Here is a 25,338-nt window from a genome sequence, read left to right as displayed (position 1 = left end):
ATTTGTAATGCAACATGTTTTGTATTTACGTGACTTAGATGTATTGATATTACAAATAACAATGGCTTTTAATTTTTTAAAATAATTAATACTTAAATAATTTATTTAATTTGTAATGACAATAGCTTAAACTTTTGTGAAGATTATGTTCTGTGTTTTTTATTGTGACGAAAATCCAAGAACAGAAGTGAAATATTAACATCTTTTTGTGATTTGTAATAAAGCAAGAAAGCTTGAAAACCGCTTGAAACATTGAAAGAACATATTTGAACCAGTGATGCTGTGGTTGCGCTGAGTGATGCTGTGGTTACGCTGAGTGATGCTGTGGTTGCGCTGAGTGATGCTGTGGTGGTACTGAGTGATGCTGTGGTGCTGCTGAGTGATGCTGTGGTGCTGCTGAGTGATGCTGTGGTTGCGCTGAGTGATGCTGTGGTTGCGCTGAGTGATGCTGTGGTTGCGCTGAGTGATGCTGTGGTTGCGCTGAGTGATGCTGTGGTTGCGCTGAGTGGTGTGTGCATCGGTGGAGCTTAGTGGGTGCATTGGTGGAGCTGTGTGGTGGGTGCATTGGTGGAGCTTAGTTAGAGCATCGGTGGAGCTGTGTGGTGGGTGCATCGGTGGAGCTGTGTGGTGGGTGCCTCGGCGGAGCTGTGTGGTGGGTGCCTCGGTGGAGCTGTGTGGTGGGTGCATCAGTAACGCTGTGTGGTGGGTGCATTGGTGGAGCTTAGTGGGTGCAGCGGTGGAGCTGTGTGGTGGGTGCATCGGTGGAGCTTAGTGGGTGCATCGGTGGAGCTTAGTGGGTGCATCGGTGGAGCTGTGTGGTGGGTGCATCGGTGGAGCTGTGTGGTGGGTGCATCGGTGGAGCTGTGCGGTGGGTGCATCGGCGGCGCTGTGCGATGGGTGCATCGGTGGAGCTGGGTGGTGGGTGCCTCGGTGGAGCTGGGTGGTGGGTGCCTCGGTGGAGCTGGGTGATGGGTGCATCGTTGGAGCTGGGTGATGGGTGCATCGGTGGAGCTGGGTGATGGGTGCATCGGTGGAGCTGGGTGATGGGTGCATCGGTGGAGCTGGGTGGTGGGTGCATCTGTGGAGCTGGGTGGTGGGTGCAATGTTGGAGCTGTGTGGTGGGTGCTTCGGTGGAGCTGTGTGGTGGGTGCTTCGGTGGAGCTGTGTGGTGGGTGCCTCGGTGGAGCTGTGTGGTGGGTGCATCGGTGGAGCTGTGTGGTGGGTGCATCGGTGGAGCTGTGTCGGTGGAGGTGGGTGCATCGGTGGAGCTGGGTGGTGGGTGCCTCGGTGGAGCTGGGTGGTGGGTGCATCGGTGGAGCTGGGTGGTGGGTGCATCGGTGGAGCTGTGTGGTGGGTGCATCGGTGGAGCTGTATGGTGGGTGCCTCGGTGGAGCTGTGTGGTGGGTGTATCGGTGGAGCTGTGTCAGTGGAGCTGGGTGGTGGGTGCATCGGTGGAGCTGGGTGGTGGGTGCCTCGGTGGAGCTGGGTGGTGGGTGCCTCGGTGGAGCTGGGTGGTGGGTGCCTCGGTGGAGCTGGGTGGTGGGTGCCTCGGTGGAGCTGGGTGGTGGGTGCCTCGGTGGAGCTGGGTGATGGGTGCGTCGGTGGAGCTGTGTGGTGGCTGCATCGGTGGAGCTGTGTGGTGGGTGCATCGGTGAAGCAGTGTGGTGGGTCGTTCGGTGGAGCTGTGTGGTGGGTGCCTCGGTGGAGCTGTGTGGTGGGTGCATCGGTGAAGCAGTGTGGTGGGTCGTTCGGTGGAGCTGTGTGGTGGGTGCCTCGGTGGAGCTGTGTGGTGGGTGCATCGGTGGAGCTGTGTGGTGGGTGCATCGGTGGAGCTGTGCGGTGGGTGCATCGGCGGCGCTGTGCGATGGGTGCATCGGTGGAGCTGGGTGGTGGGTGCCTCGGTGGAGCTGGGTGGTGGGTGCCTCGGTGGAGCTGTGTGGTGGGTGCATCAGTGGAGCTGTGTGGTGGGTGCATCGGTGGAGCTGTGTGGTGGGTGCATCGGTGGAGCTGTGTGGTGGGTGCATCGATGGAGCTGTGTGGTGGGTGCATCAGTGGAGCTGTGTGGTGGGTGCCTCGGAGGAGCTGTATGGTGGGTGCCTCGGTAGAGCTGTATGGTGGGTGCCTCGGTGGAGCTGTGTGGTGGGTGCATCGGTGGAGCTGGGTGGTGGGTGCCTTGGTGGAGCTGTATGGTGAGTGCCTCGGTGGAGCGGTGTGGTGGGTGCATCGGTGGAGCTGTGTGGTGGGTGCATCGGTGGAGCTGTGTCGGTGGAGGTGGGTGCATCGGTGGAGCTGGGTGGTGGGTGCATCGGTGGAGCTGTGTCGGTGGAGCTGTGTGGTGGCTGCATCGGTGGAGCTGTGTGGTGGGTGCCTCGGTGAAGCTCTGTGGTGGGTGCATCGGTAACGCTGTGTGGTGAGTGCATTGGTGGAGCTTAGTGGGTGCATCGGTGGAGCTGTGTGGTGGGTGCATCGGTGGAGCTGTGTGGTGGGTGCATCGGTGGAGCTGTGTGGTGGGTGCATCTGTGGAGCTGTGTGGTGGGTGCATCTGTGGAGCTGTGTGGTGGGTGCATCGGTGGAGCTGTGTGGTGGGTGCATCAGCGGAGCTGTGTGGTGGGTGCATCGGTGGAGCTGGGTGGTGGGTGCATCGGTGAAGCTGTGTGGTGGGTGCATCGGTGGAGCTGTGTGGTGGGTGCCTCGGAGGAGCTGTATGGTGGGTGCCTCGGTGTAGCTGTATGGTGGGTGCCTCGGTGGAGCTGGGTGGTGGGTGCATCGGTGGAGCTGGGTGGTGGGTGCATCGGTGGAGCTGTGTGGTGGGTGCATCGGTGGAGCTGTGTGGTGGGTGCATCGGTGGAGCTGTGTGGTGGGTGCATCGGTGGAGCTGTGTCGGTGGAGGTGGGTGCATCGGTGGAGCTGGGTGGTGGGTGCATCGGTGGAGCTGTGTCGGTGGAGCTGTGTGGTGGCTGCATCGGTAGAGCTGTGTGGTGGGTGCCTCGGTGGAGCTCTGTGGTGGGTGCATCGGTAACGCTGTGTGGTGGGTGCATCGTTGGAGCTGTGTGGTGGGTGCATCGGTGGAGCTGTGTGGTGGGTGCATCGGTGGAGCTGTGTGGTGGGTGCATCGGTGGAGCTGTGTGGTGGGTGCCTCGGAGGAGCTGTATGGTGGGTGCCTCGTGGAGCTGTATGGTGGGTGCCTCGGTGGAGCTGTGTGGTGGGTGCATCGGTGGAGCTGTGTGGTGGGTGCTTCGGTGGAGCTGTGTGGTGGGTGCTTCGGTGGAGCTGTGTGGTGGGTGCCTCGGTGGAGCTGTGTGGTGGGTGCATCGGTGGAGCTGTGTGGTGGGTGCATCGGTGGAGCTGTGTCGGTGGAGCTGGGTGGTGGGTGCATCGGTGGAGCTGGGTGGTGGGTGCCTCGGTGGAGCTGGGTGGTGGGTGCCTCGGTGGAGCTGTGTGGTGGGTGCATCGTTGGAGCTGGGTGATGGGTGCATCGGTGGAGCTGTGTCGGTGGAGCTGTGTGGTGGCTGCATCGGTGGAGCTGTGTGGTGGGTGCATTGGTGAAGCAGTGTGGTGGGTGCCTCGGTGGAGCTGTGTGGTGGGTGCATTGGTGGAGCTGTGTGGTGGGTGCATCAGCGGAGCTGTGTGGTGGGTGCATCGGTGGAGCTGTGTGGTGGGTGCATCGGTGGAGCTGTGTGGTGGGTGCATTGGTTGAGCTTAGTGGGTGCATCGGTGGAGCTGTGTGGTGGGTGCATCGGTGGAGCTGTGTGGTGGGTGCATCGGTGGAGCTGTGTGGTGGGTGCATCTGTGGAGCTGTGTGGTGGGTGCATCGGTGGAGCTGTGAGGTGGGTGCATCAGCGGAGCTGTGTGGTGGGTGCATCAGTGGAGCTGGGTGGTGGGTGCATCGGTGAAGCTGTGTGGTGGGTGCATCGGTGGAGCTGTGTGGTGGGTGCCTCGGAGGAGCTGTATGGTGGGTGCCTCGGTGGAGCTGTGTGGTGGGTGCCTCGGTGGAGCTATGTGGTGGGTGCATCGGTGGAGCTGTGTGGTGGGTGCATCGGTGGAGCTGTGTGGTGGGTGCATACCAACCAACGCTGCAGCCATCAGACATAAGCAAAATGTTTCAACACTGTTGCGGACCCAGCGGCGATACATTTTTAAGACCCATTAATTGTATGGCATCAAGCCCCTCATTGAAGGCCTAAAACAGCCAGCACACTGGAAAAGTTTCAACCCACCCTGGAACACCAGAAGTGACAGGCATACTCAGTAGACAGTTCCACTAACTAGCCTTTGACCGACACAAGATTAGTCGGTGCAGGGTATTGTCTCACGACAGGGAAGCCAGAGAGGTCATTTGTGGGGTGGGTGGGGTCACAAGTGCTTGCATAAGCAGACTGGGGCTACAGGATAACTTTCTTTTCAAAGGTCACTAGGCACCCCGGCCTACCAGCAATCAGCTAGAAGCATAGCGAGGTCCGCAACATGGCGATTGTGTTAGAAGAAGCTCTATGCCTCAGAGTGCTGTGTATTAACCAGGACAGCAGAGAGAAAGAAACAGGATCCCACGGCTCTCCTTAGCCTGGGGTTAGAGGTGTAGCCCCTTCCAAGACCGAGAATCACCCTCTGCTCACTTTACCACACACACACCGCTAGAGAAAAAGCTCGGACTGTGTCGACGACTGCTACAGTGTTCCCCAACCACCGAACTGAACGTAGACCACAAAAAAGGCACTGCCCTACTTGCTGACCCATGGCCTTATCCCACCCGCTCCGGATACTGTAAGGAAATAAAAAGGGGAGGATTTCTCTGTACCGATGGTAAGCTATTTGGGATGAACTGCCTACACTTTTTTGCGCAAGAGCAACAATACGATACTGTCCAATATCGCCCTGCGGGAGACATGGCCAGCAGCACTGGCAGGCAAAAGCCCATTCCTTTCAGCACAGAAACACCACAAGCTGCTGAAGCTGCGAAGCAAAGGGGAATCGAAAATGAAATGTGACATACCTTGTATGGTAGGGAAGCTGAATCACAAATGTTGGGAGGAGAATTTAATTTTAAAACTCGGACAGAGTACGCCATCTATGCTAAAGTGAGTCGATATTTTGGTTAACAAAACAGTGGTGCCGATAATAGTTTAATGTAAAAGCAATCAGAACCGTGGGCTCATTTTTCACACAAATATTTATTTCAACATTTCAAGCTTAACTCACCTGACCAGAGACAGCAGCAAAATGTGAGTCAAGTGATGCATTTACCGTAATTTATCAGGACGGACTTTGAAAGAAACAAGTTAAACAAGTTTTAAAAGGAGACACGGCCTCCGGCCGTGAAACTGAAAGTACGGCCGGCCGGCCGTGAATAATTAGGGGGTGAGAAATGCGCTGGGAGGGCTGCCTTTGATGTGCTAATGCGAGGCAGGCAGGCAGGCGGCTGGTGGCATTGTGCACGCGCTTTTTAGGGCTTGCGCTTGCGCAATCACCTAAAAAGCACATGCACTTCATGCAATCGCCAGTGGAATCGCCAGTGGTGGTTAACCTCTGGATAAGCCACATTAGAACTTCGCCAGCTATGCGCATAGCAGGCGAGCCCTAAAAAAAGAGTGTGTACCTCATACACTTACTCATATATAACACCGTCAAGCGCTGCATCCCATTACAAAATTCCAGCATCTCAGTGGTCTTCACACACAACATGTAAACACTGCATGCATAGGCTAAATATTAAGACAACACTCTTGCAGCCATATACCCTACACATTGGAGCATGCTGCTCAAGAGGGCAAGGGTGTCACCACTCCGCCTAAAGTAGTAAACAATATATAAATACTACAATAAAATAAAATTTTGGCTAAATAAATGCTCAAGAGGCAGTTCAAAACATGTAACAGAAAATACATTTTAGAAAATAACTCTGTAAATGTAGAAGGATTGAAGCGTGGGAAGAATTATATTTATGGTTCAGTTATCACTCCAAACGTACCTTCCATAGTGCTGCAAATTTCCAGGCATTTCTGCACGGATTGGAGAGTCTCGACCTGCTAACTGCATAAAAAAGACAAAGTATAGAGAAATTAGAATGTCATTAAAGAAAACATTGTGAAGGAAAACAGCTAAATTCTAACATAGGTACATGTGATAAGCTGAAACTTCAGGCTGAATGTCCAATTCTACTAGAAGAACCAATAAAATGCTGTCTGCACTATGGCCAATCTAGGGCAAAGTTTGACCAACATATCCTACACTGAGTGTAGAGTATGGCAAACATAGCAACTCTAAGCTCACTGTATGACCATCATAACATACTCTAAAATTAGTTTCCAGTTTCACCAATATACCATACCACAACATACCTCAATTTAGTGTACAGCATGAACATTTAAGTGTAATGCATGGTCAGCACAGATCAGTCCAATGTGATTTACTTATGCCCACGCAGTACACAATATAGCATGGCTGCCCAGACTCCCGAAAACAGAGAGAGGATAAAATAACCAAGTGGTTCATGCGAGAAATGATAACACAAATGTATGTGTTCACTCAACTGCCATATGGCTAAATCCACTGCCAGTGGCATATAGGATTCTGTAATGGAAGACCTCAACAGGGATACTGGGGTGTCTTCCATGCAGTACACACCAGCTTATGTTGATCTTTAGGTAAACAACCAAAGAGTGTGGCATTATGTCAGCACAAGCTCCACTTTCCGATCTGGTGTTGGATGTGCAAACCTTGAAATCCACTGCCTTAAGAGCACTTTCCGTGTCTAATCTCCCTCTCTTGCCATCTCTTTTAATCTGGTCACAATTTCTCGGTATCTCTACATACCACCTTTTATTCTTGTCAAGCTATCGTAGTATGACCCTCTCCAGCAAAGTCTCTTCACTCTCTCAATTAATCTTGTTCTCCTCCCAACCAGCTCTACTTCTTCTACGTTTCTGCGTCTGACTCTCTGCTTCTACATACACCTCCCCACATCTAACCTTCATTATTCAACAGAGCCTGGGTCACTCGCTGGCAGAAAAATGTAAAGTATGAAAAACATCAGATGAAACAAAGAACATTCCTCTACCTGTCTAAGTCCCCTTCTATCCCTATGTAATTTTCTTCAACACCCTCCAGTCTGTGTTCTGTACCCACCACTGACCCTCAGCGTCTGTCTCGTTCTCATCTGCGAATACATTTCCACTGAGCAAAATGACTGATCCATTGAAGTGAAGGATGGCTGGATCTCCAGAATGAAGTGTTAGTGGACACGCTTAGTCCAACGCATGCAGTGCGGCTGCTGTGCGCTTCCATCCTCCTTCCTGGTGCTTCTAGAGATGGCTTCCACCAGTGGTGAAGGTTGCTTTGCAGAAGCCATGAACATGGCTGATGTTCTATCTGCCCTTGCGGCCATCTGCATTTGAGGTATCATGCAAGGTAGGATGGTGTGAAAGCAAGGAGCAAAGCACAATACTTTGCTGGGAGAACCATCAGATTCTTTCATCCCATTTCTCTCTCCACTTACAGACATAACACTCACATTGACAAAAACACTGACGAACATATTAGCTATCAAAACTCAACAAACCATTGAATGCAAGTGCACCATCACACAATATCATTAAAACACACAGGGAAGCCTGCATTGATGCAGCGCCTGCTGTTTGTGTGTGGGTGTAAGTGTTCACTGCTTTTCCTGTTGCAGTTAATTTTCTGTATATATTAGGGAAGCTTGCATTGGTGCCACCTGTCTTGTGCTTGTTCTTTGTGTTAGGGAAGTCTGCAGTGACTACCCATGGTGTAGTTCTGATGTGTATTAATTATATGTGGTAAAACCTTATGTGTTTTCCCCCCGTACAAAATCCAAAATTATCTTTATTGCCAATACTTAATTGTGGAGTGCTTGTATTCGGTGAAAATAGTATACACAACTTTTACTCTCTGCCATTACTTGCTCTTGAATTCATTCTAATGTTAGCCTTTAAAACTCGACAAGCCTCTTGAAAATAACACATCCTAAGTTTAGAAAATAAATTAACTGAAATATACTTAGGAGCCATCCTTACCTCAGGTTCAATGTACCTCGGGAAAAGTGACGTTGTGAGATATTTGTACAAAATTCTCATGTCGTCTTGTTCCAAACCACTCCTGGAAAAAATAGGAGAATAGTTAAAAATGTATATGTCACATTTCAGGATATAACAAATGATTCCACTATATAATGGCATGGTGACACAAAGTCAGTGCTCCAAAGCAAGAAACCATCCTTCTGGGATATACACTAAAGAGTGCCCTGGATTTGGTGGTTGTAATTTCACACCTCCAGACTTACCAGTGCCTGGGATATCAGTAACTCTGGGGTGCACAGTTACCATAGACTACAGGTTGAACCCCAAGGTTACCCAAGAAATGGGGATTTACCAGGCAAATCAGTTTGCTCTCCTCTATTAGTCCTCATTTTACCCCACCTGGGATTTGGCTTCCTCTAGCAGCTGAAGTCCCTGCAGTGAAATTTACTGGATCGGCGATAACTCGCAGACTATGTTATTCTGAGGGAGCAGGTAATGGGAGTTACCATGTTCTTCAGATTTAAAAGGGACAATCATTAAACGATCCAAAACGGCATGGTGGCGCTGAATGAAAATAAGCACCATAAGCTGAACACTGTGCAGTGTTTGTTGTGCTACATTCAATGTATTATGAAGCTACTCCTTCAGGTGCCTTTTGCACAATACTTTGATCACCTTCATTTATAGAAAATTAGACAAATACCTAAATCCACTGCTGTGGACATTTGCAACAGCTGTATACAAACATTGTTATTCTAGAAAAGGGTGTAGGTGTATTTTCAATGCAAAAATCCCACCCACGCCATTAATCTATATTACCTATATCTATATTAATTGCGATTTGCACTGTTGTGTACAGAGATGATCATTGACAGAATCCATCATTGTTTACTGACTAAATTATTCAATAAAATGATTGGTACAGGTTGTGGTCCTGTGAGCAACAACTCATGTCTGTCCTCATTGCTCTAAGGCAGAAATGGATTGTGGTTCCCTGTGATACCCAGAAGCAAGACTCCAAAATGCTTTACCTGCCTCAAACAAGAGGATCAACAGTTATCTTTTTGTAAAGTGAGGAAGGAAAATAGAAGTTTTTATTCGTTTAACAACACTTGAATAATTTTCACATGCCACCAACTTTTTGATCCAAAACCATCATATTTAAAACAAACACAAAGCGTCAGCATTAACCCTCTTACAAAGCTACAATCCAACAATACTCTAACCCATGTTCTCTGTTCCTTCCAACACATTTTAACAGTGAATTTATGGACCTGGTGAAAGCAAGCAGGCCTGCTGGCAGCCCTTCTGAATTGTGTCCACAGCAAACCTTCAAGACAATTCTTCTAACAACCTCTGCTACCACTCCAGTAAGGAGAATCATCAACAACTCCTTATCTACCGGAATATTTCCAGAAGACCTCAAAAAGTCATACATACGTCGATTACTGAGGAAAACAATCTTGGACCAGCTGAAGCCTGACAACTACAGACCGATTTCAAATCGACCTTTACTGGGCAAACTGATAGAAAGAGCAGCTTTTGCCCAGATGTCACAATTTATTGAAGAGAATCCCATACCTTCAGACTTCCAAACAGGATTTTGTCCATGAAGAGGCACAGAATCTGCCCTCCTTACCATCTGGGATGACCTTAAAAACACAGCTGACTGCAACGGGGTTGCTGCACTACTTCTCTTGGACCTCTCAGCTGCTTTTGACATGGTTGACTCGGATACAAAGACTCTATGAAGCCAGCATTGAGGGGACTGCTCTAGACTGGATCGTGTCCTACCTTTGCACCAGAACTAATGTCATCCATACCCCACCTTTCTCGTCCAAATCGTACTTCACAAAAGCAGGGGGTCCCTCAAGGTTCTATAATCTCGCCCATGCTTTCAACTTCTACATGAAGTCTTTAACTGCAGAGATCAATTTCACCTCACATGCTATACTATGCAGATGACATGCAAACACTCCTTCAACTGCAATGCCCCAAAGACATTGGAAACTCGCCAATTTTCAGTTGTCTCAGAGCTGTGGATCAATGGATGACGTGCAGCCATCTCAAACTGAAGGCTTCCAAAATAGAAATACTCACAAGGGGCAATTGAAAAAATGATGATCCGCTCACCATGTGGCCTGATGATCAGGGAACACTGCCTAAAATATCAAAGTAAGTAAGAAACCTTGGAATGCCCAAGTGGACAAACTAGCAAGAACAAGCTTTATTACTATAAAAACTCTGCGACTAATCATCCCCAATTTGGGATTTTCACTCAAGGTCCAGGCTACCATCTCCCTTGTTTTGTCCAAACTCGATTACGCCAACAGCCTCTACCAGGGATCACCATTAACAACCATGAAAAGACTACAACAGATTCAGATTTCGGCTGCAAGACTACACTTACGTATAAAACTGTAAGACCACATCTCTCCTGCCTTGAAAGCCCTGCATTGGTTACCAGTTGCCTGAAGATCCACATGCAAACTGCTTTGTATCACCCACAAAGCGATACATGGACCGGGACCGCTCTTCATTAGGAATAAAATCAGCAAACACATTCAACAAAGGAATCTCTGCTCTAGAGTGGCACCTCGCCTCAAAATCCCAAGATACAAGAAAAAAACCAGTGGGTGGCACATCATTCTCTGTTCAAGCAGCCAAACTATGGAACTCTTTACCCCTCAACATAAGATCCACCGATAACCACCTTATCTTCAGAAAACTACCCAAGAATTGGCTCTTCCCCCACATAACCACCATATGTAAACAGATAGAAATATACAGCATATCTCTCAGTATATAAGGATGTATTTGTACTATAGATCTGTACCTATATATGTGTATTGCTTTGTATAAACATGTAGAATACTTATGTTTAAAAATATTATATATAGATATTCATTAGTTATGCTTAACAAATGTACATATTACTGATAGTTATATTATTCTATGTTTTAACATGTATATAAGTGACTGTATAAATAAGGAAATCCTTTTTTCATAACTATTTATCTACAATTGCTTCACTATTGATCTAAAAAAAATATATATATAAAAATAAAACTAATTGAAAGTACAACACTTGAAAGCCAGTTTATTTAATGCATCTTTAATCTACATATACTACCTTTCTTTATGCATCTATATACCTTCCATGCACTTATGGATCTATATCTTTATTACTTTTTTATCTATACATGTATTACTTTTACTTATGTATTACTTTTCTTCTAATTCAGCATATCCAATGCACTACTCTAGTTTTCACCCTATACCGCTCTCAATATATCCTCTAGCTCAACTCTGACTCATCTCAAACCTCTTTCTACCACTCTTTCCAATGCACTAGCCTTATTCTCACCCTATATCTCTATCAATATAGTCATTACCTCCACTATCTCATTCATCCCAACCCCCATACCACTAATATGATCCCACAAATAACCCTTTTGAGACTCTTCCCTACTCCACCCCTCCTTGCATCATCTCATACCTCTATTTACTATTCCGACCCCCCCCCCACAAAAAGCCTTTCTAAACCCTACCTCTGACTACTCACCCTCCACCTCCCTATCACTCATCTCAAGCCTCCTCCTACTGCTATGAGCTCCAAAACAAAGAAATTTTAAAAAAGTCAAAATCCTTCCCTTCTATCCCTCCACTATCCTTTTCAATCCCAAATAACAGCCTGACATGTCCACCACTCAAATTAATTTCATACTTCACTATACTGATTCACAACTAATCCTTTGTGGGGTCCGAAGTAGCGTGCTATTCACTGAAAAGCGTTTCAACATCTCATCAGGGGTAGCAAGTGCTATGTAAATGCAAACCTTTTTCTTTTCTCTATCCCTCCACTATCCTTCTCAATCCAAATAACTGGCTAACATATCCACCACTCAAATTACTTTCATATTTTCACTATACTAATTCATCACTAATCCTTTAGGGGTTCCAGAGTAGCATGCTACTCTCTGAAAAGGAGCTTTGACGCCTCGTATGGGGTAGTAAGCGCTAATTACAATACAATTACAATCAAGTACTTTTTTTAATGAAACATTTGTATGGTTTTATGGCATCTTAAACATATTATTGTATATTTTTAGATCTTATCCTGTGTAATTTCGAATGTAATTTTATATGAATGTTTTTGAGGTATTTGTGCTTTTATGATTGGAATAAAAACAATCAAATAAAGCTTTCCTTGACTTGACAATCAAGTAATACATTGAATTCTGGGAAATATCGGCAAAGGTCAGTTTCCAACAACTGTCAATTGCTGCTTGCACCCATGGCCGGGTGCTCACCATCGTTTGGCGCTCATTCCTGTGCTATTTTGAGAAACACTAAAAAGAGCTTAAGACCTTTCTGTTCAGACAGACATTTGGACTAGAGACCAACTTGTACCTCAACTTGTTTGTTTCAAAGGTTACTGTATCTATCTTCCTCTATTACAGCGCTCAGAAGCAATCCCGGATGTTTTGACCAGCATTGTTGCCTGTATCCAGTGCCCCGTTTTTTCTTCGTGTTCTGCATTTGTGCCTGTCTCCTTCCTGTGTGCCCGCCTACCTCGCCGCCCTCCGCTCTCCCTCCCCGCTCCCGCTTCCCGCCACCGCCATCAGCCCCGCCCCTTTTCTCTTCTGTTCCCTCCCCGCTCCCGCCTCCCAGCTGCTCCGCCCACCCGCGCACTTGGCCTTTAAATGGCGACCGTGCGACGCAGGTGAGTGTGACCCACTTGTGGGACACCCCCGCGCCGCACGGCCACCAGCTGCTGCGTGTGCTCCTGTGCCTGCCCTCTGCCTCAGCGCCGGCCTCGCTGCCGCCTTGAGCGATCTCCTTTTGTTTTTGCCGATTTCTGACCGGAATTTGTGCTTGTTTTTATTGTTGCCGTAAGATCGTGTGTCAACTGTTTTTGCCTCTGTTTTGACCAGCATTGTTGCCTGTACCCAGTGCCCCGTTTTTTCTTCGTGTTCTGCATTTGTGCCTGTCTCCTTCCTGTGTGCCCGCCTACCTCGCCGCCCTCCGCTCTCCCTCCCCGCTCCCGCTTCCCGCCACCGCCATCAGCCCCGCCCCTTTTCTCTTCTGTTCCCTCCCCGCTCCCGCCTCCCAGCTGCTCCGCCCACCCGCGCACTTCGCCTTTAAATGGCGACCGTGCGAACGCGCAGCGGTCACGCGCAGCGGGCGCGCCGATTGTGCGCCGAAGGCGCGCCAAAGGTAAGCCCGTCTGCGCCCGTCCGCGACCAGATCGCGACCAGCGCCAGGACCCCTGGCCCCCGAAGACCCCGACCTACCCGCCTGACGTACTCTGCCGCCACCCTCATCGCTCTCAACACCGGCCGACTCCCGGAATGCCATCAAGCCACTCCAAGACGTACCCACGGACCTTTCAGCTGCCACGCCTGCAAGTTCTCCTGCATCCGGACCAGCCTCGCACCAGCACCCACCAAGTCGAACACCAGCAGCACCCACCTCAAGTGCATCCTGCTCAACACCCGCTCCGTCCACAGACACGCCATCGAACTCTGGAACCTTCTAGACGCCACAGCCCCTGACGTTGCCTTCCTCACGGAGACCTGGATGAACGCCTCTTCAGCTCCCAACATCGCCATCGCTATCCCAGAGGGCTACAAGATCGTCCGGAGGGACCGAAACGCCAACCAGATGGGAGGAGGAATCGCCATCATCCACAGGAACACCATCCGTCTCACGACCAGCACCGACAACACCCTGACCAGCGCCGAACACCTGCATTTCCAGATCCACACCAACCCGAACACCACCCTCAGAGGCACCCTGATCTACCGACCCCCTGGACCACGCACACAATTCAGCGAGGACATCGCCGACTTCGTCAGCCCGCATGCCCTCCCCTCCGCTGACTACATCCTCCTGGGAGACCTCAACTTCCACCTAGAGAACAACAACGACCGCAACACCAGCACCCTGCTCGACAACCTCGCCAACTTGGGACTCAAGCAACTGGTGTCCACCCCCACCCACCTCGCAGGACACACTCTCGACGCAGTCTTCTCTTCCAGCACAGACATCGACATCAGCCACGCCACTGAGCTCCAATGGACGGACCACAGCTGCGTCCACTTCACCTTCAAGAGAACGACGACCCACCACCACCAACAACAGGCCGCCCGCAGAAGCTGGAACAAGATCACAGCAGACCAGCTCGCCACCTCCCTGAGCCGGCACCCTCCTGCCAGCTCAGCGAACCCCAGCCAGGCCGCCGACAACCTCACGAACTGGATCAGCAACTGCGCGGACGAACTCGCCCCACTGAGGACCCCGCCTAGCAGACCCGGCAGCAAGAAGGCGCCATGGTTCACCGACGAACTCAAGAGCTCCAAGAAGAACTGCCGAGCCCTCGAGAAAGTCTGGAGAAAGGAACCGACACCGGACAACAGGACCTCCTTCAAACTTGCCACCCGGAAACACCACCAGCTGATCCGCGCCGCCAAGAAAACAGCATTCAAGGACCGGTTGGACAACAACGCACACAACTGCAAGGAACTCTTCAACATCGTGAAAGAGCTCTCCAACCCCAGCGCAGGAAACAACGACATCACCCCATCGCAAGACCTCTGCAACTCCCTCGCTTCATACTTCCACAACAAGATCGCGGACATACACAACAGCTTCTACAACCAACCAACGCACACCATGACCGACCTACCACCCCCCACCACCACCCTCCACGCCTGGACCCCGATCAGCACCGAAGACACCATGCGCACGATGAACTCCATCCACTCCGGATCACCGACCGACCCCTGCCCTCACCACGTCTTCAACATGGCCGACGCTGTCATCGCACCCCACCTGCGAGACATCATCAACACATCCTTCGACACCACCATCTTCCCTGAGAGCTGGAAACACGCCGAACTCAGCGCTCTACTCAAGAAACCAACAGCGGACCCCACCGACCTCAAGAACTACCGCCCCATCTCGCTCCTCCCGTTTCCAGCCAAAGTCATCGAGAAGACCATCAACAAGCAGATGGCCGCCTTCCTCGAGACGAACGGATCCCTCGACCCCTCACAGTCCGGCTTCCGTGCCAATCACAGCACCGAGACCGCCCTCATCGCCGCCACCGATGACATCCGAGCCCTGATGGACAATGGAGAAACAGCGGCCCTCATCCTCCTAGACCTCTCCGCGGCATTCAACACGGTCTGCCACCGCACCCCAGTACGGCGCCTCAGCAACATCGGAATCCAGGACAAGGCGCTGGAATGGATCATCTCCTTCCTCAACGGAAGAACACAGAGAGTCCGCCTACCTTCGTTCAAGTCAGAGGCCTCCGAAGTCATCTGCGGCGTCCCTCAAGGATCATCTCTGAGCCCCACCCTCTTCAACGTCTACATGAGCCCCCTCGCGGCCATCGTACGCAAACACAACCTCAGCATAATCTCCTACGCCGACGACACCCAGCTGATCCTCTCCCTGACCAACGACCCCACCGCCGCCAGAGCCAACCTGCACGAAGGGATGAAAGAGGTAGCCGAGTGGATGACGACCAGCCGCCTGAAACTGAACTCGGACAAGACGGAGGTCCTCATCCTGGGCCCCTCACCCTCCGCCTGGGACGACTCCTGGTGGCCTCCCGCCCTGGGCACCGCACCCAAACCGACAGACCATGCACGCAACCTGGGCTTCATCCTGGACTCCTCCCTCTCCATGACCAGGCAAGTCAACAACGTCTCCTCGGCGTGCTTCAACATCCTACGCATGCTACGGAAGATCTTCTGGTGGATCCCCACCGAGACCAGGAAGACCGTCACCCAGGCCCTCGTCACCAGCCGACTGGACTACGGCAACGCCCTCTACGCCGGTACCACCGCCAAGCTCCAGAAGAGACTCCAGCGGATCCAGAACGCCTCAGCCAGACTCATCCTCGACATCCCACGAACCAGCCACATCTCCGGACATCTGAGAGACCTTCACTGGCTCCCCGTCAACAAAAGAATCACCTTCCGCCTCCTCACCCACGCACACAAAGCCCTACACGACCAAGGCCCGAGCTACCTCAACAGCCGAGTCAACTTCTACGCTCCCAAACGCCACCTCCGATCAGCCAACCACGCCCTCGCCGCCGTCCCCCGCATCCGAAGAGCGACTACAGGAGGAAGGTCCTTCTCCTACCTGGCCGCCAAGACCTGGAACTCCCTCCCGACCGACCTGCGCCTGACCCAAGACCACCTCTCCTTCAGGAAGAAGCTGAAGACCTGGCTGTTCGAGCAGTAGCGGCACCTCCCCACCCCCCCCCCCCCCCCCCCAGCGCCTTGAGACCCTACGGGTATGTAGCGCGCTTTATAAGTGTCACTGATTGATTGATTGATTGATGAGTGTGAACTCTGTACATAAACAATCAAATAAATAAAAATCCCATTGTAAAGCATGCACAGTCAATACCTGTATATACATTTAAGATTTTACAGCCATGTCTGACTATTTCACAAGAAGATACAGCCACTGCACACGTCCACAAACAGTGGTGTTGAAAGTCACAATTATTACAACCCTGGTGCATGGACAAAATTAAACATGTATGGTGTTTGTATTCGTAAAAATAAATAATGCAGTTGGTACGAATTTCGAATGAAGGAAGGAGTAGATAAAGAAAAAGAACAGACATTCCTGTAGTGACTACTTTGCCCAGTAAGAAAAAATGGTGCCTCAAATAACTATCTTTAGAGCAGTGATACTCCAAGTACGGCCTGGGGTCCTGACCTTTACATGCAGCCTCCTGGTCAAAAGCATTGTGGGGCTGGTGTTTACCTTATTTAGCACCATCATTCAGAACGATGTTAAATAAACTGGCAAGCATTTATTTACATGTTACCTGCAGTTAAAGAAAGGACAGTAACTGAGGTGTCCAGAACCGCTTTGAAACGCCTTCATTTTTAAAGACAATCTTAGAACAAACGTTTAAAAATAAGATAAAGCCTCTTCAAAATTTCAAAAAGTGTATTTTAACATGTAGAAGAAGCCTTCCACATTAGTAAATCAGATCAATTTGCTGCTTTGAAATCTTTTTTTATTATAGTTTTTAAACATATTTAGAATCATTGTTGCTTTCACCCACCCAGACAACAATGCCAATAGTGAACTAAGTAGAAATCAGTTGTCATGTGCATCCAATTGGTGGCCTTGGTTGCGATGAAACATGGACACTATTATGATGTAATAAATACAACTCAAGAGAAGGTTTTGTATTGAATAAGTCCCGAACTCAAGCATTTTGAGGATCTCTTATAAGTAATAATGAAGAAAAAGGAGACATGGAAAAATATAATTGCCAAAGATCACACAAAAGGGTCAAGGGGGAAAGCCGGGATTGATCCCAGGTTTTCGGATTTAAAATTCTACAATTCAGCCACTAGATGTACATACTTTGCTTCCCATACACCCACCTTACATATGTTCCTCACCCCAACCTACACCTTGCTGGCATCAGTGCGGCCCTTAGTCTCTTCATAGACCATACTTTGTGTCCCCAGGAGAAATGTTTGCTAGTGTCCATGCTTTAGACCATGCAACAGTGACATCATCTTCCATCCTGGCATAACTACCTTACTACTTGAAGACAAATGGGGCTTCTGTGATGCCCATATTCCTGTGATGGACAGTGGCACAAACAAGTCAAAGATCCAAAAAGCATCAGACTGATACTTTATATTGCGTCAAACTCAGGTCCTTGAGAACAGTCCCTATGTATGGTGTTCCACATGCATTTACACGCAATAAATCTCTTGAAAACCATTTACATAGCTGCTATCCAGAAATTCTGGGACGATACAGGCACTCTTGGGCCTATGTTGGACACCTATCATCGATATGGACAAACAGCTAAGAATCAAAATGCGTGCTTTTAAGTGTTGGAGCATAATCCCACTGTGCTCCAGAAGGGCAGATCCCCTTACTGTGCAAATATTCTGTGGGATGGAGAGCAGGAGCCCTTAGTGAATACTAATGAGCACTAAGCAAACGTTTCCCCTCCCCTCTGCACTGCTGTGCAAGGTAGTTATTCAATATTATCAGACGAGGTGGAACTGGTCATGAGGATCCTGGTGGTAGGACTGTAGTAGGCAGTGATACTGATGGATCTTTTGATGGTGGTACTGGTGGTGTTGGAACTGGTGGTACTGACAGTGCTGGTGATGATAGTAGTATTATTGAGGGTGGCTCTGATGGTGGTGCCGGCGGTAGTAATGATCATACTACTGGTGGTGGAACTAACAATGATGGTAATATTAGTCGCTATAGTATGACGGTGGTACAGTGGCACAGGTGGTGGTGGTACTGATGGTGGTGATACTGGTGGAACAGGTACTGTTAGAGGCAACTGATGATGGTGGTAATTCTGGTACTGGTGGTGGTAACATTGGTGGTACTAAACCCCAATATTCGTAGTGCTTTTTAAAGGTCTCTTTCTGATGATCACATAAAGCAAGTGACCGCTGTGCTCTCAGGCCGTGAAAGCGGACTTGCTCTTCAAAGAAGGACATTTTTAATTTATATAAAGCAGCATATCTGTCCCTGCAGTCTCTGGAGTCAAGTTTTATAGCAAAGTATATTGCAAATTTCCTAAAAACCTGTATCACCTATCGTCGTAATCTCGAGTAAATCAATGTTTATGTTTTTATTAACTATGATAGTTTTTACTTATGTAAATAGCTCTCTTTTTTAAAAATGTATAAAAAAATGTTTTTAGCTGTTTCTGTACTTTTTATGGTTGCAAAAACAAATGGCAATCGAATAAAAGATTTTGAAACGAATTTATATAAATGGAGAGGTTATTGGACGTCTAGATACCATTAAAAAACCTTAAAAATGCATGTATCTTCATCCTCTGTTTAAAACTTAAAACCTCGAACGCAAAGAGGGCCTTTCTGGCCCATTAGAGTCAGTAATCCGGCCGGTCGCGTTTGAGGGGGGTTCCGGACTCGAACCCTCGCGCCGCCAGGCTGCTGACCGGCCAGCCTCGAGGACGGAAGCGCCGGCGGGCTATTCCCGAATGAAATCGTACGCCAGGAGCAGCTGTGGCGCGTCAGTAAAAAGCCTAAAATCGAACACAGCTGAGGGGCCGTGGGGCCGTTTCGAATTACTTTGATTTTGCAAGCTCAAACTCCAAGCCGCCTCCTTCTTTCTGATCAAAGCGGAGTATGCGGGTTTGCGGACTGAATCCAAGACTCTTCTGGAAAGCATTTTACACACAACTTCACGTGCCTTTCCATGGTGGAGCCATCATCCGCCTAATCACCGAGCAGGGACGTTTTTTAACCGCATGTAGGCTACGCTCAGGATATAAAACTAACAGTGGCACTTTCAAATGCAAACGTTTACTGGGCTGTACATCCATTTAAGGAAGCAGCAAAACTACTCCCGACAGCGGGTTGGTGGATGGGCACGTCACCCGCAGGGGGACACTAGAGGAGACAGCCCCTTTAGTGTTTCCTCACTGCCCAGGTTAGTATTTTTTTCTTGCAGCAGGCCACGGTGAGTGCGTGATCTCGCCTCCCACCTGAACCCTGGCATGATGTCACTTCCGAGAGGGCAGCAGGGTATGTAGGTGGGCGCCACACCTGGATATTCTTCTTTTGGTGGCCAGCAGCAGAGGAATGCATAACAGGATATGAGTACATTTGTGACAGTTTCCCCACAAAAAAAGTGTGTGGTCTGTTTTGCTGATGATGCAATTGAATGTTGCCACAAAAGTATGTGCGTAGACACGTGTCAGATGACAGAAGGGCTGGGGGTAGAAACGATAGGGGCTTGGCTAATCTCGCAAAGCTGTTTCTAACCCGAGCAAACCCTGAACAGCAGGCGTTTTATTCTTTCGTTCTCCAACACACACATACAAACGCACAACAGACACCCTGAGATCAATAGAGAGCATAGAGAAGAAGGACTGCCTTTAATTAAACTCAACATTCATGGGATGTGTTCCAATCCTATTACAGTGGGTGAAAAGTGTGCGGCTCTCTCGTGCTTCTGGTCCCTGCTCCATGAGAACAATCTTTCACCAATATATGCTCCTGCCACAGAGCTTCAGATCGCCTTTGGTATAGTTTAACTCGATTTGAGAGGGAGATTTCTTTGACAGCAGAAGATACTTCATTCATCGACTAAATACGAGGGCCAGTTTTTTTTTTGCATGCGCAGGTTTGACTTAAAAGTAAAAAACAAAATTCGTAGGACAGACGCAAGATTAATGTACGCAGAAGTCACAAAAATAGGTAGTTGAGCAAAATACACAAATGAGTGCAGATGTATGTGATTTAGGCAGGGCTTTAAGTGGAAAAAAAACCTGGGGTGCTCTAAAAGGGGCGTGGCAAATTTCTTAAAGGGGTGTGGCCTGAGTAGGGGCATGGTCTAAATCAAGATAACTACCATTGTGTGCTTAAGAAAATCATCAAGTCGCATCCAGCAAAGGATAATAAAATAGGCAAAAAAGTATATTTATTAAGTATAAGCCATAAAATACCAAACACTTAAAAAAAACATTTGCTATTTCCAAACTTAGAATTTAAAAAACATCTTCACTAAAGGATGTGTTATTAAATTCTGAGTTCAGGCAGAGGCGCAACTAGAGCCAAATTTCAGGGGGGGGCTAAGAATTTTTTTTGAGGGGGGGGCTGAATCTTTAAGCAATCGTCAGAGTGGAGCTGCAGGGGCTCTTAGAAGGGGTGAGACAACAACAATTCTTCATTAATATGCAAATGGTCTTTTAAAGACCTGTGAAGTGCTCAGTTGCGGCTGTGTGTGTGCCCGGGAAGCGTCTCATCCCGGGCTGCCACACATGATGGGGGGGGGGGGGGGGGGGGGGGGGGGGCGGCTGAGTCCAATGGGTGTTGCGCGCCTGAGTTCAGGGATACCAGATTCCATATGTCTATCTTGCGGTTATGGAAAGATATGCAGGTAAACATGTTACACAGCATTCCCCATGTTATCCTATTGGCAAGATAGCCTTTCAATAGTGAAATACTGCCAATTTCGTTTTTCACTATCAAGACATGTTACCGACACTAGTAACACCAAACAAAGAACGGGATGTCTGCTCACCCTAACGCTGATCTTTGAGGCCCGAAAATAGAGCCCTCTAGAGCCCACTTTCGAGGCCCTCCAAAAAAAACTGGGAGGGCTCAGCCCCGCACAGACCCCCCCACTTAAAGCCCTGGATTTAGGCAAATCATTATTGAACAAGTTACTTTCGGTAATGGCCTTTCAGTATAGACTAGCCACAGATTTCTCACATTTTTAATGTTTCCATAAGCGTCATAATGGATCTGGAAAATTTCAAGCAGTACCCATGCGCACCAGTAGATGGTGCTGTGTGGCTCCGCACTGATGCCGTTCTGTACTGGAAATAATGTGCGGGGTCTATAGAGGTGCCACTACTGTGTGCAGACTTCAGTTGCTGTCAATTATTATTATTTAAAGAGTGTCTTTATTACCCACATGCAGTGCCCTAAAGCAAGTTAGTGTGACTAGTGTGTATATTGCTAGACGTGGGATCTTATTAATGGATAGAGTCCAATCACAGAACTGGGAAGGTCGGTGAGGAATCAGCAACTATAATATATTGCAGAAAGAGTGTTAGGGAAGGTAAGTACCTTGTTCTTCTGATAGAGACTTCTAGCCGCAGCTTTCAAAGCAGTACCTATTTGGAGGTCGGTCTGTGAATGGACTCACACCAGAAAGTCCTACAGGACAGACTGGCTGAAATGCACCTATCAGCGAACCTGACTGTCCATACTTTAGTGCTTTGTGACAGTATGGAAGGATGCCCATGTAGCTGCCTGGTAAATGTCCAGGACAGGGACTCCGTGTGCCAAAACAGTGGTAGCAGCTTTGGCCCTGGTAGAATGAGCACTGAATCCTTCTGTAGACTGTTTTTAGGGCACGTGTAGCAGATCTTAATACAGAGAACGATCCATTGGGAGATGGTTCTCTTCTGCACAGCCTTGCCTTTTTTCACTCCAGAGAACCCCACAAAGAGCTGGTAATCCAAATGGTGTTCTTTAGTACGTACGATCTATGTAAAACCTCAGCACTCTCTTGGGGTCGAAACGGTGGAGTCCCTCCCTCTCCTTAGAAGGGTGAGGCGGAGCACAGAAAGTCAACAAGGTAATGTTTTGAATAATGTGGAATGGCATCACAACTTTAGGCAAGAAAAATGCCCAGGCCCACAAAACCTGCTTGTCTGGGAAAAAGATGATGTAGGGCAGGGTTGACAGAGAGCTTAAAGGTCACTCACACACCACGCCGATGATATGGTGCAAGGAACACTGTCTAGAGGATACAAATTATGGACAACTATGAAGTGGCTCGATGGGAGTGCACGTAAGAAACACGAAGACCACTGTGGCATGATAAAGGGAAAGGGAGAAAACAAATGTTGTAAACCTTTAGAAAGCGCATAACAATTGAAGATTGAAACCATAAAGTACCCGTTACCAGTGCCCATAGCAAAGCCTTGCCAAACAAGGGACAAAACAAACAAAAAGTCCAATAACTTTGCCTGGAGGGGTCTGTCTGTCTAGTACCTCACCAAACCACAAATTGTCCCAACAGCTGGTGTATATAGTTTCTGTCGAAGGACTTCTGCCTGCTAAGATGACATCAACCACCTCAATAGGAAGGTAGAAGGTGTTCAGCTGTCGCAGCTGAATCTCCAAGCATGAAGGTGATTAAGAAGGCCTGGGTGATGGGCCCTGCCCAGCTGCTGCGAGAGCAGACCCTGCCACAGGGGCAGCTTGATTGGAGGACAGAATCTTAAGGTCAGAAGTTCTGGATGACATACTATTTGGGCCCAATCCACAGTCACTAGAGTGATTTGGGCCTGGTAGGTCCTGATCTGATTGAAAACTTGCAAGAGGAGTGGTATTAGCAGAAATGTATACCCGAGTCTGGAATTCCACTTGGAAAAAAAGCTTCTCCGAGTGAGACACACCTTGAAAATGCATAGAAGTGCTGACATTGACCTTTCCCGGCTGTGGTATACAGATCAAGCCCAGGTTCTCCATAATCGCAGAAGAGACCTTATGCCACCTCTGAGTGTAACTGCCACTCAGGATGCGCTAGACACAGACGGTTGAGCTCTTCTATCCTGGCATCCAATGATCCTGCCAGGCCTCCTGGCATAGGGTCCAGACCCTGTTTGTTGCAGTACCACATAATGGTGGTGTTGTCCATAAGCACCTGTATGAGCCTCCCGTTGACAGATAAAGCAAAGTGTTCAACATCAATGGAGATGGCCCTCAGCTACAGATGGTCGATATGGAGTCAAGACCCCGCCATAGACCAGAGGTATCTGATCATCTCCTCTCTCAGATGATCAACCCAAACGCGATGCATCGGTCACCACTCTCTGCTCTAGGTGGTGAAGGGAGAGGCCTGCCGATGACCCAGTAACCACGACTGCAGGTCAGTGGTCATAGTGGGGAAAAAAAAGTAGGGGAACAGTGAGAGGAGAATCAGTGGGCAGGAATAACCCAAGCATTGGATTAGTGGGAGGATGCAGAGGTGTGGCCAGAATGCACTAAACATCGCAATTTTAGGTTTTGACTGGCGATGCGCACGTAGTGCGCATGCGCCAAAAACCTTATGAGTTGTGTGTGGGGTCGAGTATACGCCCCCTCCTCCCATTGGCTAGCTCCATAAATGGAGGCTAGCCATTGGGAGAAGGCTCTGTCCGTCAATCTCGGACCAGATTCGGGGGCGTTCCCGAGAATTTTTGGCTTTTGGCTACGTCAGCTGAAAGCCTGTTCTCGGGAACGCCCCCGAATCTGGTCCGGCATTGAAGGCACCCGGAAGAAGTCCAGGTGAGTGCTTGCTTTTTTTTTTGCTTTTTACCGCTGCCTCGGCTCCCGTTCCCGCCCCCCTACGGCTGCCTCGCTCTCCGTGTCTCCCCGGCCCCGTTCCCGCCCCTCTACCGCTGCCTCGGCTCCCGTTCCCGCCCCCCTACCGCTGCCTCGCTCTCCGTGTCTCCCCGGCCCCGTTCCCGCCCCCCTACCGCTGCCTCGGCTCCCGTTCCCGCCCCCCTACCGCTGCCTCGCTCTCTGTGTCTCCCCGGCCCTGTTCCCGCCCCCAACCGCTGCCTCGGCTCCCGTTCCCGCCCCCCTACCGCTGCCTCGCTCTCCGTGTCTCCCCGGCCCCGTTCCCGCCCCCCTACCGCTGCCTCGGCTCCCAGTTCCCGCCCCCCTACAGGAGCCCTCCAGCACTGCACGCACGGTTGAAAGCGGGTCTGGAGTGAGAAAGGAAGCACCTTTTAAAAAGAAGAAAAGGAAAACGCCGAAGAACGACGCCACTGCTGGAAGTACCAATAATGCCTTTGAGCCAGACAGCTATCACGGAAATGAATGACGTGGGACGGGTATCTTGTCAACCCGGCACTCTCTAAAATGGCTGAGCAGCGCCAAGAACACATGTTATATTCAAGGAGAAATAAACGGCTGATGCTGAAGTAGGTAACAATGACGTCTGAATCCGTGTAGGTGAACATGCATTTTCTCGAATATCCGTGGCAACTCATTTTGCACTCATGGTGGCAAGGGCATGAGTTGTCGACAGCTTGCTCTTTGTTGACTTTAAGGCCCTTCTCTCTCTATGCAGTAGTTACTCGTCACACACATACACACACACACATACACACCCCCCCCCCCCCCCCCCCCAAGTCCAGGGTCCAGCTGCTGGTGGGCCCGGCCTTGACGTATGGCCTCTGCAGCCATGATTCACACCGCATCAAATCATGCTGTGCTGCTTGCTTGAATAAGGTGAAGTAGCACAGCAGGAGAGTCTATATAAGCGAACTTCGGTCCCGGGTTCTGAAAGGGCCTGTTGAAATGTGAGCCTGCACAACAATGTGATTAATGTACAGGTTCACCGACACTCCCTTATTTTTTTTTGTTGTTTTACACGAAAGTGCCTGGCTAGTCCTTCAAAAACCAGGACTGTCCCGGCAAAAGCGAGACCTGTGGTCACCCTATTTCCAATCAGTATTTTTATACGCTGTCGGCCACCTACACTGTAGTAACGTGCGAATACATCCCGGTATACATTTATTTTGCAAAAAGTATCAAGTTGTTCTTTGTGCTCAATTATTACGTTTGCGGTGCACAGTAAATAATATTGTGCAGAATGTTTTTTGCATAATGTCGCCCAACATTTTACCTCCATTGCACAGTTCTGAATATGTATTTTCCCCCAGAAAGGGCCTGCAGAAAATTCCCCACCACAAAATCGTGAACGAGCGTTATTTTCCTCTCTTCTTACAACG

The 25,338-nt window shown here is 49.2% G+C and overlaps 1 protein-coding gene across 4 annotated transcripts in view; it reads right to left on the bottom strand.

Annotated features, from left to right (window-relative positions):
- Positions 1 to 25,338, bottom strand: part of CCZ1 (CCZ1 vacuolar protein trafficking and biogenesis associated) — a 302,840-nt gene that overhangs the window by 93,286 nt on the left and 184,216 nt on the right. For all 4 annotated transcript variants that reach the window (XM_086940736.1, XM_086940735.1, XM_086940734.1 and 1 more), the window contains 2 exons: positions 8,034 to 8,115; positions 5,966 to 6,027 (listed from right to left, as the gene is read on the bottom strand). In XM_086940736.1, coding sequence (XP_086796862.1) covers positions 5,966 to 6,027; positions 8,034 to 8,115 — 144 coding nt within the window. The remainder of the gene's footprint in view (positions 1 to 5,965; positions 6,028 to 8,033; positions 8,116 to 25,338) is intronic.

Source organism: Lissotriton vulgaris, chromosome 10, assembly GCF_964263255.1.
Source record: "Lissotriton vulgaris chromosome 10, aLisVul1.2, whole genome shotgun sequence".
NCBI classification, from domain to species: domain Eukaryota; kingdom Metazoa; phylum Chordata; class Amphibia; order Caudata; family Salamandridae; genus Lissotriton; species Lissotriton vulgaris.
Note: the sequence above shows the minus strand (reverse complement) of the source record. Positions and strands in the feature narration are given on the sequence as shown.